Source organism: Strix uralensis, chromosome 3 (genome assembly GCF_047716275.1).
Source record: "Strix uralensis isolate ZFMK-TIS-50842 chromosome 3, bStrUra1, whole genome shotgun sequence".
NCBI classification, from domain to species: Eukaryota; Metazoa; Chordata; class Aves; order Strigiformes; family Strigidae; genus Strix; species Strix uralensis.
The window spans coordinates 10,703,886-10,717,056 of NC_133974.1; the positions used below are offsets into that span (position 1 = coordinate 10,703,886).

Genomic DNA, 13,171 nt, shown 5'->3' on the forward strand with positions numbered 1-13,171 from the left:
CTGAATTGCATCTTCTTTGGCTGGCTCATAAGTAGATGCTACTTTTTAGGATTTTCTTCTTTCACTTGAGAGCATTGACTTTGTCTTTTAACATTTGATCTCTGTGGCCGTCACTCATCTCTCCAGTGGCGTTCTGTTTCCTTAGAGCACTGCTGGAATTTAGCCAACTCCATGTTTTGGTCACTGCCAAAGACCTATGTGGTTGCCATTTCCTCCCCTGTCATGGATTGTAAGACTGTATCACTCCTGTCTCAGAGCAGTATCAGATCCAACACTGTCATTAAGTAGTTATACACAAAACTTCATTGGTTCAAATTTTTAAAATTGTCAGATTCTTTCCACTTTCTCCTGTTTTTCAGGAGATAATTTAGTATTTTAGAATACTTTCAGTCATTCTAGGACCTGGAAACTGAAATGTTTTAAGGTAATTTAGCTATTCAGGGTCTTCCATTAGTTTTGCAAACTGGTGAGAAAGGAGAATAATATTGCCCTTCATTCCCACATAAGGTTACGAATGTCTCTGTGATCCAACACCATGGAGGCTTCAGATTGTGAGGGCAGGAGAGACTTGGCCATCTTATTAGCACAGTAGGGTGATTGGGCAGAAATAAAGGGTAAAGGAGGTTCTCAGTCTTTGGATAGTGGTATCTGCACATTTCTTCAGTACAGCACTGATGGCAGAAATAGATAGCTCCTGTTAAAACTGGGTAAGTCTGAACAGCCTTTGGAGAATCTCTCACTCTCTGTGCAGACATAATGCAACATTGATGGTCATGTAGCAACTCTTGATTCTGCAGCTGAATACATGAGGTTTATTCCAGCAGCAAAACTCATAATCCAACAGGCATGTGCTTGTACAAAGCCAAGTTTTGGACTGTGCACTGAAATTTCTTGCCGAGCTTCTGTAGGTTCTGTTGTAACAGAAGTCAGGCTAGGTGGACACAGCGTGATTCTTCTGTGTCAAAATGTTTAAATTTATGAATATTTAGGCATCCGGGCAAACTGACCCACTTTTCAGAAATGCTTAGTTCCCACTGCTGTCTAACATACAAGGAACCTGCCAGAACTCCACACCTCATAAAATTAGACTGCTTTTAATTAGGTGCCCAAACATTATTGTCAATCATTTATGTCTCTGAGACAGTAGCTTGCAGACCAACTCACAATAAATTGCACTGAGCCATTTTTAATACTTTACATTCCAGAAAGGTAAGGCTTAGGCTTTTGGTGTCCAGTCCAGTCCTGTCTGGGTAAGCACCATCAATATTATGCAGGACTGCAGTTTTCAATAATACTTGTGATTGCCATTATTTTTTTAATATGTATATTTGAATGACTTGCATGTTGAAGTGTCAATAATGTAATAACATATTGATTAATAATGCCTTTTAATGTATGCTTTGTATTTAAAAGCCCACTCTTGCAAAGATTTCACAGGTGATTTATCATGTTTACCTTTTTAAAAGTATGTAGAAAAAGCTAGCCATCAAAGTTCCTTCTCTGGTCAGGAGGAGAGAGTCATCACCATGGACTAATTCAAAAGTCTGTAAGATGGATAGAGTTATGTTCCAATGGTGTCCTTCCCTTTCCATTAATTACGGAATTAATGGGGGATTACTTAATTTAGTCTATATGCCTTTTTAATGATTCAGTTATGTAAGATAAATTCTGCGCTTTCTGTCACTGGGATTCTTTTCAGTGGGATTGTCAAGATGATCACTGCTCTAGTTGCCTTACCTTTTTGCAGGGTTGGGCCCATATTGGTTTTTTCTAAAAGATTTGCTGTGTACTTACATTATTACATGTTTCTTTTTCTGCAGCCAACATCTTGTATATGGCAAGCCAAGAAATGATGAAGGTTGTGGAGAGAGACAGTACAACCATAAAGCAAAATTTAAAGAAGGTAACTATTTAATCCTCAGAGTTTTCGTAGGAAGCCCACATGCATGAGGAAATGTTACATCCAGTTATATTGTGCAAAACCAGAATTTTAGCAGGCTTGATTCTGTGCTTATATTAGTGTCATTCCATTGACTTTGGAGAAGCCACTAAAGGGGTCACTCATCATTAAACATTGATCCACACCTTTGTAGATGTAGCATTCACCACTGTCAGATGTAGTATTCCATCTGGTATGTTTTCCTTGGTGGAGGCAGTCTGTGTTCTGGCTAAGCCTGAGATGTGGTTCCCCGTGAGGCCAGTAGTTACCTGGGTTGTGATCAGACAGGCAGATGGCCAGCCAGGACATGAGTGCAGGCTGATTGACCAAATCCTCTGCCTTTGCTGCTGGGCAGGTCAAGCAGAACATGTACCATCTGTGTTGTGTGGTGCCAGTTAATATCATGGGATTCTGGAGGCTTGATTTTTCCTTGGCATCAAAACATAATAGAGAGGAATCAGCAAAATTATTATGGCTCCACAGTTTCAGCCATTTGACTGTAGTGTAAGAAAAAGATACAGAAAGTGCATTCCTCGGAGACTGGAGCTACTGCTATACGGGTAATTGAAGTAGTTCCGGGGACCTTTCTCCTGCACTGAACTTTCTTGTCTGTATGGATTTATTGTTGAAAGAGATCCTGGTACAGTTTTGGTCTGGACCAATAGCATTCTCCCAGTCAATTTCCAGGCATGGTTCAGGGGTTGGCACAGGCCAGGAACTGTGCCTAATTGGAGTTTTGATGTGAGCACCCTGTTTTGGAGGCTGAGAGAATTTAATAGTGTGGCCATAGTCAGACAATTCCAGATGGCTTGTCAGCCAGACAACTGTCACATTTAATAAACTACTATTGGTGTAGCCTCTGTGTGAGTAGATAATCAGTATAACATATTACTCTACTGTGTCTCCTTCCTTCCTTCCATTTTTTTTTATCATCCCTCTATTTTTTGATTCCAGCACTTTGCACTGGCAGAGATTTTCCTTGGAGAATGGAATTTTCTGGGACAGAGGTCCTAGATCTCCAAAGATTACTTTGTGCCTTGAAAATAGATATAGTACAAAGTTCACTTCATAAATCAGTCTTTCTTTTTTTGGCTGAAAATGAATTTATTTTTTACTTACCCCATTTGCCTTCTCTGCACTTTGAAAGGTATGTTCAGATGTTTCAGTTCTAGTTTTTTAAAGGAGTTGAAATAGCACACATGAACAAGGAACACTACACTGCACTAGAAGTTTTTTCACATTTTTGTTGCAGAGCAGAGTTCTGCTGCACTTCAGGGGGGAATCTCAGTGAAGAAACTGAAGGACTGATCTTGTAGACTGCAAATATTCTCACTGCCTTGAACAAAACTTTCCATGGGTTGATCCAAAGCCCAGTGAACTCAAGAAATACGGTTGATTTTACTGACTGAATCACCTCTTTGAGTGTCAGGGAGCTGCAGGGTCTGCCTTTCCCTGAGGGCAAGGGAGCCGTGAGCCAAGGGTGACCCCAGCACAGGCAGTGCCCTCACCAAGCAGGGTCCAGTTCCACAGCACCCAAGCAGGGCAAGATAATGGTCCATCGTCTGTCCCAGACAAGGCAAAGCAATGAACCAGGTCCAGCATCCCTCCAGGGAATCCAGTCAGGAGCTGTCACGTCCCGCTCAGACGAGGGACACAAGTGACTTAGATTCAGGGAGTTACAAGTTGTCTCTCACAGGAGCAAAAGGAAACAGGGCTGGAGACAGGACTACAGACAAGGCTACAACGTCGGTCCAAAGTCCATCCAGGAGGCATGGCCAAAAACATGATGGAAGGCAAGCTGCATGGTGGCATCCATCCAGGTGACGAGCTATGTACGGTGTAGGTCCAATGTCAATCTAGGACACAGGGACAGGGACAGGGCTGGAGACAGATACTCCTGCAGTGTAGCTTGAGAGGCAGAGACCAAAGGTGAAGGACAGAGATGGAGACCCTGGACCCATAGTCAGGGAGTGTGGGTCAGTGTCCCAGACAAGGCTCATAAGGCCTGTTAGTGCCCTGAAACTGAGGGCAAGACTGCAGGTTACTGTGTTAGGGTACAAAAGTGAAGAGTTTGCAGGAGCAGAGCTGCAGGTGTTTTAGGAAATTTTAATCACAAGCACACATGCTTGAAGTTAAACATAAAAGCTGGATGAGAACAATAGTGGTGACAATCAGCTGCAGCTCCAGAGACTTCAGGTTGTCTACTCAGATACTTTGCATTACAAAAATACTTATTTCTTGTACTGAATGAAGGCCCATATCCAACAGTAAGAGTTTGCAGGTGTCCTAGTCTGCTTCATCTGTGCTTTTGTTGACTCTGTCCATCTAAGCATGGCCTTGGCAGGCAGAAGCTTTTTTAAACCTGTGTTAACTTTCTTTTATTGATTCTTCTATGTCCTCATACTTTCAAAGTGGCAAACATACTCAAGAAAACAAAAAGCTGAAACGAGCTTATAAGCAGTTGGCAAACTGAAGAAAAAGCAGGTCTGAAAATGAAGCTAAATGCTTCTCTTTTTTCATCTTCTAGTAATTTCTGGGAATGTAAGAATTAAGGGAAAAATTCTGAGTTGGCATTATGTTAAATTTGAAGTGTATTGACAATAAAAATGGGCTTAACTTATAAAGGTTGGAAGTTTATAAAAACAGGAACTATAGTCCAAGTTGCTATAGAACTGGCAAGCTGTCACTTCAAAAAATTTATACTGTTTAGTAGTCACTGTGATCATATGCTAAAAGCCAATCTTAACACCTGACTTTGCCAGCTGCTGTGGAATAGAAAAGTTATTTCTGGATCTTATTTGCATTCTGTGATCTGAAGAAGAAAGAAGAAGAGACACTAAGTTATTCCAGTCTTTCCATGCCCAGGTTTAACTATAATTATTACTAGTTAGGGACCAGGAGAAATTTTATCTCCAGACTCCAGATTCTTAGTGTAACAATGCTAATTGCTCAGATTTACGTTGAAAGAATGGGAGCTGGAATATTGTTTAGATAATTGAGATATTTCACTTATAATCTTCTAAAGACAGAAGTTGTGTACATTAGATAGCAGTGGAACTATATGAGGAGGATGGAGACCTGTCTTCTAACAAAGTAATATGTGATAGAGCATTTAAAATACTGGCTCTAAAGCTATTTGTCTGGATCAAGCATTACATGAATGTAGGCTTCTTATTGCAATGGCACAGGGAGTTGTGATAAATCACAATATCCAAACAAATAAGGTAGGGGATACTGATACAAGATTTGCTCAGCTTTGATAGTTAATTATCATTAGCTGATTGTGTGTAAGCCCGCTGAGCTACATTCTTTCACTGTAATAACACCAACTCCTTTTCCTAACAAACTGGAGACAAAGATACTACTGCACTAGAGGAAGTTTATTGTAATTCCTGCACAAAAGGAAGTGGGTGTAATTCTCTATTCTTAAAAGATGGATCAGCATTGAGCATCATGGAGCTTTTACAAATAGAATAAAAATTTTAAAAGGAAAGGGAAAATGGTTACATGTGCTTGTGACGAACAATGATATTTCCATATTAGAGGCTCTCTACAACACCTTGCTTTTTAAGTCTGCATCGTGACACATTCACTGCTTTATTTTAAGACTTAGCCTTATTGACTCTTTTTCAGTCAAGTAAGTTTATGAACCTGTTTTAATCAAGAAGATACTGCATGAAAGGGTAAAACTAGGGTGCTTACAGAGGAATTTTTGTTTAAAAAAAATCACCCCTCATATTTTATATTTATCGAGATATATTTTGTTCATTACTCCATGTGTAATACACAGTAGCCCTATTTTTAAGTGTAGGATCTTCTCCAAAGCCCATCTAAATCAATAGAAGAGCTCCACTTCAGGAAGTCTTGAATCAGTTTGACAATGATCTTTCTGTAGTGGCTCGTAATTTTTTAAGCCCATAAATCATCTCCTCCAGCAACTGAAAATCATGATTCTTTTGGTTAGCATGTTAAACCAAAAAAGTTTTATATGCTCCTTAAATTTTGTTTTGTCAGTGGTCTGGTGTAGCAGATACATTGATTGAGTAAAGAAAAAGACAGGAAACATCTGAAGTAGAGATACAAAAATGAAAACAAGTCTGTTGTCAGCAAAGAATAATTTTTAGTCAAATGGGAGAAAGTATAAACTGGAAAATTATGGACACATGAACCTATTTTCACTCAGACTGAGGAAGTCTGTATTGTGGGTGGCTTATAACCACATGGTTAGGTGGGGAAGAAATTCAGTTTTGAAAAAATTAAATGAATGAAGTATATGTTTACCACTTCCTGCTTATTTCAATGGTGTATTTAGAATTTAAAGTAATACAAGTTTATATTACACCAATAATACCACAGAAAATGTGTTGTCCAAAAGTATCAACTAAATAGTGATATGCAGATTTAGAGTAAAAATTGCAAAAATAAAGTATTTCCTTTCCACAGTAAAGTGCTAGGTTTTTCTTTTGAAAAATTATCTTTACTAGAGAAAATTTTTAAAACTGAGCAACCAAGAACTATTTTGACCCTTGAAGCAGATGTTTTGATGTTGTCCAGTGTTTTTGTTTGAGTCTCTATCGACATCCACAGGGGTTTAGTAATTATTCCCAATGAAAGGAGCATGATCTGAAGATAAGTGGTTAAAAGAATACTACAAATACTTTGCCTGCCCGCAGCCTGAGTGAGTTGCTTGCCTACATTTGTGAAAAACCTTCCAAACACTCTGTCTGAATAGGTGCAAAGTGCTCTCTGGAGCCAAGAACACCTCTTTTTTGGCTGGTTTCACATCCTTTTTGGCCTGCACTCCCTGGAGGTGCAGAGTTGAAGTTAGGGAAGTTGCACATGTGCTTGGGGATTTTGGTGCCTGTGTCATTTAACCACAAGAACAACCTTCTCTTTGAAGCACCCAGAATGCCTAATCAAGGATCAGCAGTTTCTCTCCTTGGTGGAAAAGGATCCCAGTGAGCATTCAAAAAGTTCAATGTACCACAATATACTTACCTCTGATGTTTCACTTCTTCTGTGAGCTCCTGTTACCATCATTCATGCTGTGTGGTATTCTAATAAAGAAGCGATGACATGAATTTCCAGGATTCTGGGGATAGGTATAAGGTGTGTGCTACACACAATGAGCAAAGACAGCAATATTTCCCCAGTCTTCTCAAGAATACTTAAGAAGTTACTGTCCAACCCTTACTATCCATTAATTGCTTACCTTCCCTCCCTCGGCCACAGAGCTCATTGCACAGTCGTGAACAAAATTGCCATTTACAGCCAGATGCTGGTCCTGCTGTTGCACAAGAGATTTGACTGATTCATCTTAGATAAAGTCCCACTGAATGTAGACAGTGTCAGGCTGATATTCAGAAGGAAATAACTGTTTGCAGTTAAGTACAGTTGGAAGAATCTGGCGCAGTAATAGTATTGCTTAAATAGTGGTTTCAGGTCTGTTTATTTTTATTTTGGTATTTATACAGACTTGGCTTCTGAAATATTCATGTTCCTGACACATCTAAATATATACCCTTGAAACACTTTTAAGTCTTTAAAAGTTACATAGGTAGTATAAATAAGATAATCACCCTGGTTTGTTGATAAATCCTGTGCATCCTTTTAAAAAGGATATTTTTACTTTGCATTGAGTTTGACCCTTCATTATCTGTGAGAAAGTGAAAATAGAAGTGGCCTCACTTGATCTCTTGGGTCTACGTGCAGAGCAGCCAGTAGTATTGCTAACAAACTGCAGCAGAGTTAAAGAGAAGCCCATTCCCCTCCCTTGATCTACCAGATTTCCAGTTAACACTGACAAAGGCATGAAAACAGGGAGCCTGCATCCTGCCTGTTTGGTAGAACAGTTCCTGACACTGGGGAGAGGAATAACGCATCTTCCATCACATGCAAAGTACCACTACATCTGGCCGTATCTCAGGGTTTACATCCTAATTTCTCTGAAAGTAAAATGTTTTTCCACTCCCTTTCCAGACAGGAAAGCTAGTTTTGTTTATTATTTATGTTGGTTTAACAAAACTGGCCACATTCTGTACATTAAATAAAATCACCACAAATACTTGAACGACCTGTTACACCTTTAGTACAACCCCTACAAAGTTAGTATTTAAAAATAGCATTGTGTACCCCAGAATGTCAACTGCCTCTTCTCAGAACGGTCTAGCAGAAAAAGTTTGGCTTCACACTGCCCTTGAAAAGTTGAGAAATCCCAGTTCTGGTAAAACAAGGCAAGGAGCAAGTTCCAGTGACCTTGCCATCAAACCAGCTGATCTCAACCACGGCAAGATCACGAGGATAGAGATGGTGTCTTGGAGAACCAGATCCCAAAGCATTTAGGGCTTCCTAGGGCAACACCAGCTCTTTGAATTCTTCCCAGAAACTGATTAGTAAAGCCAAAGTACAACTGAAGCAAGTCCAAAAAAAAAAAGTGTGTCCCAAACCAGTCTGTTCCCAAGTCGTTTATACTATTCTTTTGGCAGGATAAGGTGGAGACACTTTCATAATTCCAGAGAAACTAAGTCATTTTCTATAAACCTTGATTGATACTAAAATTAATCCTGGACTAATGCCTTTTAAACTAATTTTCATCCAAGAGCAAATGAAACTATTCACTGGTTACTGTCGAAAGATGTCACCCAGAGAGATGCTGCTGTCTCAACCAGTGAATGCATGTGGGAATAATACTGCTAAAAAGTTAATGTATCAGAGACAAGGATTTCAGCAAGGACACTGGTACAATCTTGCTTGCCATTGCACGTGTGCTGCTAGTTTATGTCCACAGAGATCAGTCCTTCACTCTTTGCCATCAGCTGGAGTGGTGCCTGCCCATGTAATAAGATCCTAAAGTTGTTATAACATGTACCAAATTCCAGAGAGATAGAGGAAACTCAATTAATATTTTTTAACTTTTTGGACTTGTTTTTCGGTGTTGATCTTTGACAGCTACAGAAGACGCATAAAAGAAATCTCTCTGTAATTTATACTTCTGTGAACTGTCATACATACTAAAACAAGTGCCAATGGAGTCAACTGCAGGAAATCTTTATTATTTTCTTAGAAACTCTTCAAAATGTAAACATCCTGTTGATACGAATCTCAGATTCTTCTGATGTTTACTTAGCAGCTGCCATCATTGTGCAGTGTCTGAGTACACATACCATATTAAAGGGTACTGGGTTGACAGAGCCCTATTCTGGCTTATGTTTTATTTTACAGAAACTAAGGCTGAAAATACTTCTGAGCAATTTAATAGTAAAACAGCTTACAAGAACATTGCTGTTATTTTAAAACTATTTGAAACTTAGAAATTGCATAACTATTTCAAACATGGTATTGAAATGGCTGGCAAAGATAACCACATCCCCTTTACTCTGACCTCGTCATCAGATCCTGAAAGAAGACATGTTTTAGTCACTCATAATAAGCAGGGTATTGCATCAGGAATCATATAAAGTCTTTGTCATGTCCAGTGGTAGCTGCCATTCCCCTTCTGAGTCAGGAATACCTGGAAGTCTCAGAATTCAATATTGCAAAAGAACAAAAAATAATCCTCTCACCCTCATGGCAGAAAAGTTAAAAAAATGCAAATATTGGAAAGTTTAAGCCCGGAAGAAAAATAGAAAGAACCTTCTATTTGTTGTTTTGTAAATCTGTTTATTTTTAAACGAGGCTCATTATTTTGGGGGCCTGACTCACCATTTGTGAATGCTTAGGTTGGCAGCAGTTTTCCATTGCTGGTACAGTGGTTGTGCTGACTCAGGATGTCTTTACAGCTATGCACAGTCCACAGGGAAATACGCACTTTACAGATCCATGCAAATCATATAGTGCACGCCAGTGTTTCCTAGCATTAATGAAGATCCCATGTGCCTCTGGTTACACATGGTTCGTTAATTATGCCTGCCTGCGTGCTGCAATAGCAAAGCTCCTGATGTTAAAATAAAGATGAGAACATTCGGATTCTGGAAACTTTTGTTTAAATTTGTCTAAAATGAATCTGTCTTAATATATTAGGAAAATAGGTAACATCCTGACATCTGTATATTTTTGTGGCTGTGTGTGGCACACGCAAAGAGCACAGACATTTTGTTGTTCAGAGGGAGACCTTCAATGCCACAAATGACAGTCAAGTATCTGTCAGCTTTCATAGGCCCTGTACCACCATTTGGATCACTGAAAATTTACACCTTAATTGCAATCCTGCTTTTAGATTTTATTGCATAATCCATTAATAGGGAAGCATTTTGAAAACAATTCTGAATTCTGTTAGCAATTTCTAATTAAAAATATGTATATTAAAATTTTAGGCTTGCAGGCATGCACCACAGACACACAGAATGCACATACCAACACCTCCACATGCAATAAGCAGAGAAAATAACTGCAGCATCAAATAAAGTACCCCAAGTCTTCCTGTTATAAAACTGGTCTTAGTTGGTTATAATGTACCCAAACTTTAATTGCATACATGACACAAGTGTCTATTCTACCTTGACTGTTTTTTATTTCCATCCAAAGGGTTCTACAATATCTACAAATAAGGCTCAGGGGAAAATGCGTTGTTTTCTCATGGTAAAAATTCTTGGCTTGGAGAAGGAAGCTATTCATTCCAGTGCAGAGGAGATAGGTGCTGAGCTAGTATAGAGGGAACTAGTGAGTTAGAGGTAAACAGAGAGGAGGAGGAGAAGGCCAGAAGAACCAAAGGCTCCTTTTGTTTGGCCAGAGGTAGACTTCTGGTGCTGTGTGAGGTGGTGGATTTGAGCTACCCAAGCAAGACTGGCATATGAGACACACGAGCTGCCTGTAGCAGAGTGGAGACTAAACAGATATGCTAGCATATCAATCTTAAATTGCATGAGATCATAGAGTCATTTAGGTTGGGGAAGATCCTTAGATCATCAAGTCAAGCCATTAACCTAACACTGCCAGATATTTATCTATGGGCACCTGAATCATGCTTTATGATGCTTTACTTGAAGGAATTTAGAGGTGCAGTAGGCATTAGAGATGCAGATGACCCCATTGGAGACAATAGAAATCTGCTGAAGAAGTAAGGGTGGAATTTGGCCCTTAAACATGGACATCTGGTTTAATTTTGAGCACTGTGGAATATCCTCATCTGGCCTTCAGTTGTTTTGCCAAAAAGTTGTGGATCTCCTATAAAATCTGTCATACCTGCCAGTCTCATGCAGATGCCTCAGAGATCTAGAGCATCTCAAATGGCAGTAGGTACATATGCTTGAGAAAATTGAGTTCTTAGTGGAGCCTGAAGTGAAGCTTCACCCACCTTACAGTAGACACCTGCTGTTTCAGCTGAATATTTCTAAGCACCGATGGCTTTATTGAGTATATCTTTCCTGACTCTGTGGTGGGAATTCGGATGCCTGGTACACATGTAAACACCACAATACAGTTACCTGTATTTAGATGGTTTTGTGCTGAACTGAACCCAACCCTGACACTAGGAACAACTGATAGTTTGAGAGATATCTGAGGAGTAGAGCTGAGAATAGAGGTTCTAGCCTAGGGGAAAAAGCAACTAGTGTTGGAATTGAGGCTCAGAATGGGATGAATATACCAGAAGACTAAAATTTGGACTTGGCAAGGCAAGAATGTGGGACTAGAATAAGAAGCACAAGTAGCAGAAGTTGGAATTGACTAGGTAAGGAGAATAGAGCTGAAACAACAAGCAAAACGGGGGTAGAGCAGTCCTGAGACCAGAAACGGACAAGACAGAAGAAGTCATCCTTGGAAAGACTGGACAAATGACTGGACAGCAAGGCCAGTAGTTGGTAAATATTCTTCCCTTTTCTGCTTGGCATGGAACCTAAATTTCCAAAGTCTTACCGCTCCTGTTCTCAACAGTGCCTTTAGCTACATTACCCTTAAAAACAGGAGCGGCACAATAGAAGAGAATTTGTAGAGGTAAATAGTAAGTAGCAAGGACCTGATGTTCCCAGCGTAGGCATCTCAGAGGGTTATTACTTTAGCCAACAGTCGTCTGATCCCATGGACTGAATGTCCTTTAGTGACTGGAGCTCACTAAGTGTGATCCTGAAGAACATCTTTGCCTTTCAGTCAAAAGGAATTCATACACTCCAAGGCTACTCCACGATGTGTACCAAAGCATGGTAAATCTGGGTAAACATGGCATTGGCTTCAAAAACACACAATAGATCCAAACTAAATCACTAATTTCCGTGCTGGACACACCCAGTGTGACATACAGCAGGAAGGTGTCCCATGTTCCTCTGGCCAGAAGCTGACAGTGCAACTTCTTTCAGTTACACCATTACCTAAAGGGACAGAGGCCTAAAGCAGCAGATCTAGAGGTGCTAACACCGTTGCCAATAAATGTAGGTGCCACATGTAAAATACCTGTTTTTTGCTTTGCCTCCTTGAAGTCTAGCAGAATGTATACACAACCTCTTCTAAAACTGGTTGATATTGCATTACCAAGCATTTCAAAATTAGGAAGAACCGATCTTAATTCAGACACCTTTTATGTATGCATTAGGAGGTGGTCTTTCATTAAAATATCACTTTTCCATTAACCAAAAGAGCTGTGTAATAAAGGAGACAGCAAGATGCAAAACTCCTAGCTCATTTGTGGCAGAAGTGGTAAAATGCCTGTTGAAAGAAACAGGAGACCACATGAAGTAAAAATGGATAGCTTCATGGTAAAGGTACCTAAACTTCAAATCCACGAATGGGCTGTTGGTGAAGTCATTAATATTTTTCATAGTTGGTCACAGTTTGTCCTCACTTTTCTGATTATCTCACTTCAGACCTTGAAATCTGTTTTACAGACAGATAGAAAGTGTTTTCAGAGTACCTGCAAATGAAATCCAGGAGTGCTGTCCTTTGAGCATAGTCAATACCATGTAATGCTATGCACACTGGAAAACCAGCTCTCGGTGTTTCAGACTACACTACATACTTTCAAATTAATGTATGTTGTTTGACATTAATTTCTGTGCTCCCCATCTGCAAAATGGAGATTAAAATGGCCACTAAGGTGTTGCAAAACTAAATTAATAAATGTGAGCATGCAAATCCTGTAGTGGTGCGTGCCAGAGGAACACACATGAGAAAATAAATTCTGTCTGTAAACCATGAAATACGTAGTAAATAAATCCTCAGACCACACACAGAATTTAAAACAAAAAATACTATCAAATAGCAGCTCATCAGCTGAACATCATCCTGTCAGTGGATTGAATCAGT

At 39.6% G+C, this 13,171-nt stretch overlaps 1 protein-coding gene across 2 annotated transcripts in view; it reads left to right on the top strand.

Annotated features, from left to right (window-relative positions):
- LDAH (lipid droplet associated hydrolase) overlaps positions 1-13,171 on the top strand; it is a 128,592-nt gene that overhangs the window by 109,049 nt on the left and 6,372 nt on the right. For both annotated transcript variants that reach the window (XM_074861490.1, XM_074861489.1), the window contains exon 6: positions 1,821-1,903. In XM_074861490.1, coding sequence (XP_074717591.1) covers positions 1,821-1,903 — 83 coding nt within the window. The remainder of the gene's footprint in view (positions 1-1,820; positions 1,904-13,171) is intronic.